General features: G+C 36.1%; 1 protein-coding gene across 1 annotated transcript in view; it reads right to left on the reverse strand.

The window, feature by feature from the left end:
- LOC112259711 (tumor necrosis factor ligand superfamily member 10) overlaps positions 1 to 2,838 on the reverse strand; it is a 67,557-nt gene extending 64,719 nt beyond the window's left edge. The window contains exon 1 of the mRNA XM_042328098.1: positions 2,376 to 2,838. Coding sequence (XP_042184032.1) covers positions 2,376 to 2,600 — 225 coding nt within the window. The 5' untranslated portion in view covers positions 2,601 to 2,838. The remainder of the gene's footprint in view (positions 1 to 2,375) is intronic.
- Between the last annotated feature and the right edge of the window lie 4,662 nt (positions 2,839 to 7,500).

Consider the following 7,500-nt stretch of genomic DNA (forward strand, 5'->3'; position numbering starts at 1 on the left):
CAATACACAATATACACATCACTATACATTATACACATCAATATGCACATCTATATACACTATACACATCACTATTCACATCTATATACACTATACACATCAATATTCAAATATATAAACACTATACACATCACTATTCACATCTATATACACTATACACATCAATATTCACATCTATATACACTATACACATCAATATTCACATCTATATACACTATACACATCAATATTCACATCTATATACATCAATATTCACATCTATATACACATCAATATTCACATCTATATACACTATACACATCAATATTCACATCTATATACACTATACACATCAATATTCACATCAATATACACATCTATATGCACATCAATATTCACATCTATATACACATCTATATACACTATATACATCCATATTCACATCTATATACACATCTATATACACTATATACATCCATATTCACATCTATATACACTATACACATCTATATACACTATACACATCAATATGCACATCTATATACACATCTATATTCACATCTATATACACTGTACATATCAATATTCACATCAATATACACATCTATATACACATTACTATACATTATACACACCGATATTCACATCTAAATACACTATACACATCTATATACACTATACACATCAATATACACATCTATATACACTATACACATCAATATTCACATCTACATACACTATACACATCAATATACACATCTATATGCACTATACACATCAATATACACATCTATATGCACTATACACATCAATATTCACATCAATATACACATCTATATGCACATCAATATTCACATCTATATACACATCTATATACACTATACACATCAATATTCACATCTATATACACATCTATATGCACATCAATATTCACATCTATATACACATCTATATACACTATATACATCCATATTCACATCTATATACACTATACACGTCTATATACAATATACACATCACTATTCATTATACACATCCATATTCACATCTATATACACTATACACGTCTATATACAATATACACATCACTATTCATTATACACATCAATATTCACATCTATATACACATCACTACAAGAAAAGTAAAAGACAATCATAGAAAACAATCATATTTTTCAGTAAAAGGTGAAATCACATTCCTTTCCCTCTCACTTGTATGTCTCTTTGCAGGCTGCAAACCAGATGGATCTCGGCCACCTTGGTAGTTTGGATGAAACTGAAGAACGGACCTGAATGTTCATTTTGAAGGACTTATTATCAAACTTGATCATATCTTATTTAACACAATTATACGCTATTATACATAATAACAAGCAGCAAGTTTCGGTTTCGTACCATAATTCATCCATAATGACTTGGTATGTCTGTCTGTCTGTCAGTCATTCTCTCTCTCTCTCTCGCTCTGTCTGTTTATATCTGTCTCTATCTCTCTCTCGCTCTGTCTGTCCATCTGTCTCTATCTCTCTCTCTTTCTGTCTGTCCATCTGTCTCTCTCTCTCTCTCTCTCGCTCTGTCTGTTTATATCTGTCTCTATCTCTCTCTCTTTCTGTCTGTCCATCTGTCTCTATCTCGCTTTCTCTCCGTCTGTCTTTTTGTTTACGTCCACCTGTCTCTGTCTCTGTCTCTCATTCTCTCTCTCTCCCTCCGTTCTCTCTGCCAGCACACCCATCACCTTCCATCATCAGTTAGATTAGACTACATTATAAAGAAATGTCTGTGTCAGCATGATATGGATATCAGGTTTACTCTGTTGCAATCAATATGTTCTATAATCTGGTTAAATGTTATTACCATGTTCATTACTTTGTGTTATGTATAATGGTCAAATGGTGTTGGTCTTTGGAAGCCGAACTCTGGGTTATAGTCAGCCTATAGCTATTTAGATCAAACTCGTGTTGCACAAAATTGCATTTAGCCTCAAAACCTATATTATCCAGATTACAGACTATACTTTTGCTGCGAACGTTTTGCTGTTATACTGTGGTTATGAGTTGGCGACCTTAAACTGTTAGGCTATACGTGATTTGTCTATAGATTATCTAACCCAAATAACATGTTTGGCCACTGTTGCTAAAGAGACATCTAACCATATTACATTTTGCGTAATGTATGCACAAGCAAAATCCATAGGTCACACCATTTCCTGAAACTGTAAAAATCCTGCGTAAAGTTCATCCACACAGGGCTGGAATATCGTCGACAAGTTTCATCAAGAAGTTTGTGTTGCATGTAAATGTCCGCGGCAAAGCCAAATGTCTGCGGCCAAGAAAACACTCCTCTCCCTTCATCCCGTTTCCTTCATTGCCCAATCCCCTGAACAAAAACAAACTCCTTACCTGTGATATCGACATATTCAGGTAGACGAACAGACCTGTAGTAGAAGCAATCTGTAGAACGACCACCACAATCACCACCATAGCGACCCACATCTTGGACGGCGCGGCATCGCGACGCGTGTTTGCCGCTGCCGTCGTGGCCGGGACCATCATATACGTGGTGGATTCGCTGCTGACGCTTCTGAAGTAATCCTGCTGCTGCTGTAGACTGTTCGGCGTGGCCATGGTGGCATTCCCGCCGCATGAGTATCCTTAAAAAAACACAACAAAGAAGTCGCTGACCGGACGGGTAAATTAAATCAATGTCTAAACTAAACGAGTGTGTCTCCTGCTATTCCGATTCCGAAAGAGTCCTTCCATTCAGTTTTGAGTGGGAGGAGAAAGCAGGGTAAAAACTCCTATTCCTTCCTCTTTGGCACGATGACTGCTGTGCAAGGCGAGTTGAGAAAGAAAGTTGTCTGGGGCAAGCCACGTTCCTGAGAGATAGAGAGATAGAGAGAGAGAGAGCGGCTGAGAAAGTGCAGAGTGCAGACTGAGGTAGAGAGAGAGAGAGATTTTAAATGTCTTCATTCTTTTGGAACTTCTGTGAGTGTAATGTTTACTGTTAATTTTTATTGTTTATCTCACTTTGTTTATTATCTACTTTACTTGCTTTGGCAACGTTAACATATGTTTCCCATGCCAATGAAGCCCTTAAATTGAATAAAATTGAGAGAGAGCGAGTGAGAGAGAGAGAGAGTCATAACGGTGCTCTAAACAGAATTGGACTAGGGAGGACAAATATTTAGCCAACACTCTGTTGGTTATTAATGTGGAAAACTTGCCTTGATTAAATATTTGAACTTTCCAGAAAACATTACACGCCACCCCCTTGACAAAAGCTTATATATTATTGTTAGTAGGTGGAAATATGCATTTGAAATGCATGGGGATTTTCTTTTTTACACATGGTCATTTAAAAGTGTGTTTTTTTCATCTAACATTGATTTATCCGTCCAGATGATCCGTTTAGACCATGTAAAACGACAAGGAAACATTTACAGGAAAATAAACGTCTCTCATCACAAACACATGAACTCGCAATGAAGATAGAAAGTTGCATTTGAAAGGACTAATGAAGATGGGAACAGAGACGTGACTGCTTTTAGTGGTGTTGAAGTCTGAAGTTTACATACACTTAGAGTCATTAAAACTAGTTTACATCACTTAGGTTGGAGTCATTAACTAGTTTACATACACTTAGGTTGGAGTCATTAAAACTAGTTTACATCACTTAGGTTGGAGTCATTAACTAGTTTACATACACTTAGGTTGGAGTCATTAAAACTAGTTTACATCACTTAGGTTGGAGTCATTAACTAGTTTACATACACTTAGGTTGGAGTCATTAAAACTTAGGTTGGAGTCATTAAGTTTACATCACTTAGGTTGGAGTCATTAAAACTAGTTTACATACACTTAGGTTGGAGTCATTAAAACTAGTTTACATCACTTAGGTTGGAGTCATTAAAACTAGTTTACATACTAGTTTACATACACTTAGGTTGGAGTCATTAAAACTAGTTTACATACACTTAGGTTGGAGTCATTAAAACTAGTTTACATCACTTAGGTTGAGTCATTCATTAAAACTAGTTTACATACACTTAGGTTGGAGTCATTAAAACTAGTTTACATCACTTAGGTTGGAGTCATTAAAAACTAGTCATTAAAACTAGTTTACATACACTTAGGTTGGAGTCATTAAAACTAGTTTACATACACTTAGGTTGGAGTCATTAAAACTAGTTTACATACACTTAGGTTGGAGTCATTAAAACTAGTTTACATACACTTAGGTTGGAGTCATTAAAACTAGTTTACATACACTTAGGTTGGAGTCATTAAAACTAGTTTACATACACTTAGGTTGGAGTCATTAAAACTAGTTTACATACACTTAGGTTGGAGTCATTAAAACTAGTTTACATACACTTAGGTTGGAGTCATTAAAACTAGTTTACATACACTTAGGTTGGAGTCATTAAAACTAGTTTACATACACTTAGGTTGGAGTCATTAAAACTAGTTTACATCACTTAGGTTGGAGTCATTAACTCGTTTTTCAACCACTCCACACATTTCTTGTTAACACACTATAGTTTTGGCAAGTCGGTTAGGACATCTACTTTGTGTATGACACAAGTAATATTTCCAACAATTGTTTACAGACAGATTATTTCACTTATAATTCACTGTATCACAATTCCAGTGGGTCAGAAGTTCACATACACTAAGTTGACTGTGTCTTTAAACAGCTTGGAAAATTCCAGAAAATTATGTTATGGCTTTAGAAGCTTCTGATAGGCTAATTGACATCATTTGAGTCAATTGGAGGTGTACCTGTGGATATATTTCAAGGCCTACTGTCACGCCCTGACCATAGTTTGCTTTGTATGTTTATAGGTTTTGTTTGGTCAGGGTGTGATCTGAGTGGGCATTCTATGTTGTATGTCTAGTTTGTCTGTTTCTGTGTTTGGCCTGATATGGTTCTCAGTCAGAGGCACAGGTGTTAGTCATTGTCTCTGATTGGGAGCCATATTTAGGTAGCCTGTTTTGTCATTGTGGGTTGGGGGTGACTGTCTATGTTAGTTGCTTGTGTCAGCACATTTCGTATATAGCTTCACTGTCGTTGTTCATTTATTGTTTTGTTCAGTTTACTTTGTGTTTTCGTCATCCATTAAAATGATGCACTCACACCACGCTGCGCTTTGGTCCACTTCTTACCCACGATCGTGACACCTACCTTCAAACTCACTGCCTCTTTGCTTGACATCATGGGAAAATCAAAAGAAATCAGCCAAGACCTCAAAAAGAAAATTGTAGACCTCCACAAGTCTGGTTCATCCTTGGGAGCAATTTCCAAACGCCTGAAGGTACGTTCATCTGTACAAACAGTAGTACGCAAGTATAAACACCATGGGACCACGCAGCCGTCATACCGCTCAGGAAAGAGATGTGTTCTGTCTCCTAGAGATGAATGTACTTTGGTCTGAAAAGTGAAAATCAATCCCAGAACAACAGACCTTGTGAAGATGCTGGAGGAAACAGGTACAAAAGTATCTATATCCACAGTAAAAGAGTCCTATATCGACATAACCTGAAATGCCGTCAGCAAGGAAGAAGCCCCTGCTCCAAAACCGCCATTAAACAGCCAGACTACGGTTTGCACTGCACATGGGGACTAAGATCATACTTTTTGGAGAAACGTCCTCTTGTCTGATGATACAAAAATCGAACTGTTTGGCCATAATGACCATCGTTATGTTTGGAGGAAAAAGGGGGAGGCTTGCAAGCCCGAAGAACACCATCCCAACCGCGAAGCACGGGGGTGGCAGCATCATGTTGTGGAGGTGCTTTGCTGCAGGAGAGACTGGTGCACTTCACAAAATAGATGGCATCATGAGGATGGAAAATGATGTGGATATATTGAAGCAACATCTCAAGATATCAGTCAAGAAGTTCACAAATGGGTCTTCCAAATGGACAATGAGCCCAAGCATTCTTCCAAAGTTGTGGCAAAATGGCTTAAGGACAACAAAGTCAAGGGATTAGAGTGGCCATCACAAAGCCCTGACCTCAATCCAATAGAAAATGTGTGGGCACAACTGAAAAAGCATGTGCAAGCAAGGAGGCCTACAAACCTGACTCAGGTACACCAGCTCTGTCAGGAGGAATAGGCCAAAATTCACCCAACTTATTGTGGGAAGCTTGTGGAAGGCTTCGCAAAATGTTTGACCCAAGCTACCAGATACTAATTGAGTATATGTAAACTTCTGACCCACTGGGAATGTGATGAAAGAAATAAAAGCTGAAATAGAATGATTTATCTACTATTATTCTAACATTTCACATTCTTAAAATAAAGTGGTGATCCTAACTGACCTAAGACAGGGAATTTTTATTCAGATTAAATGTCAGGAATTGTCAGGAATTGTGAAAATATGAGTTTTCACAATAGTCTAGTGAATGTGTATATAGTGTGTCTATATAGTCTAGTGAATGTGGATATAGTGTGTATATATAGTCTAGTGAGTGTGTATGTAGTGTGTATATAGTCTAGTGAGTGTGTATATATATAGTCTAGTGAGTGTGTATGTAGTGTATATATAGTCTGGGTGTATATATTGTGTATATATAGTCTAGTGAGTGTGTATATAGTGTGTATATATAGTCTAGTGAGTGTGTATATAGTGTGTATATATAGTCTAGTGAGTGTGTATGTAGTGTGTATATATAGTCTAGTGAGTGTGTATGTAGTGTGTATATATAGTCTAGTGAGTGTGTATATTGTGTGTATATAGTCTAGTGAGTGTGTATATTGTGTATATATAGTCTAGTGAGTGTATATATTGTGTATATATAGTCTAGTGAGTGTGTATATTGTGTATATATAGTCTAGTGAGTGTGTATATTGTGTATATAGTCTAGTGAGTGTGTATGTAGTGTATATATAGTCTAGTGAGTGTGTATATTGTGTATATATAGTCTAGTGAGTGTGTATATTGTGTATATATAGTCTAGTGAGTGTGTATATTGTGTATATATAGTCTAGTGAGTGTGTATATTGTGTATATATAGTCTAGTGAGTGTATTGTATATAGTCTAGTAAGTGTGTATTGTGTATATATAGTCTAGTAAGTGTGTATGTATGTAGTGTATATATAGTCTAGTGTATATATTGTGTATATATAGTCTAGTGAGTGTATATTGTGTATATATAGTCTAGTGAGTGTGTATATTGTGTATATATAGTCTAGTGAGTGTGTATATTGTGTATATAGTCTAGTGAGTGTATATATTGTGTATATATAGTCTAGTGAGTGTGTATATTGTGTATATATAGAGTGAGTGTGTATATTGTGTATATATAGTCTAGTGAGTGTGTATATTGTGTATATAGTCTAGTGAGTGTGTATGTAGTGTATATATAGTCTAGTGAGTGTATATATTGTGTATATATAGTCTAGTGAGTGTGTATATTGTGTATATATAGTCTAGTGAGTGTGTATATAGTGTATATATAGTCTAGTGAGTGTGTATATTGTGTATATATAGTCTAGTGAGTGTGTATATTGTGTGTATA

Source organism: Oncorhynchus tshawytscha, linkage group LG10 (genome assembly GCF_018296145.1).
Source record: "Oncorhynchus tshawytscha isolate Ot180627B linkage group LG10, Otsh_v2.0, whole genome shotgun sequence".
Lineage (NCBI taxonomy): Eukaryota > Metazoa > Chordata > Actinopteri > Salmoniformes > Salmonidae > Oncorhynchus > Oncorhynchus tshawytscha.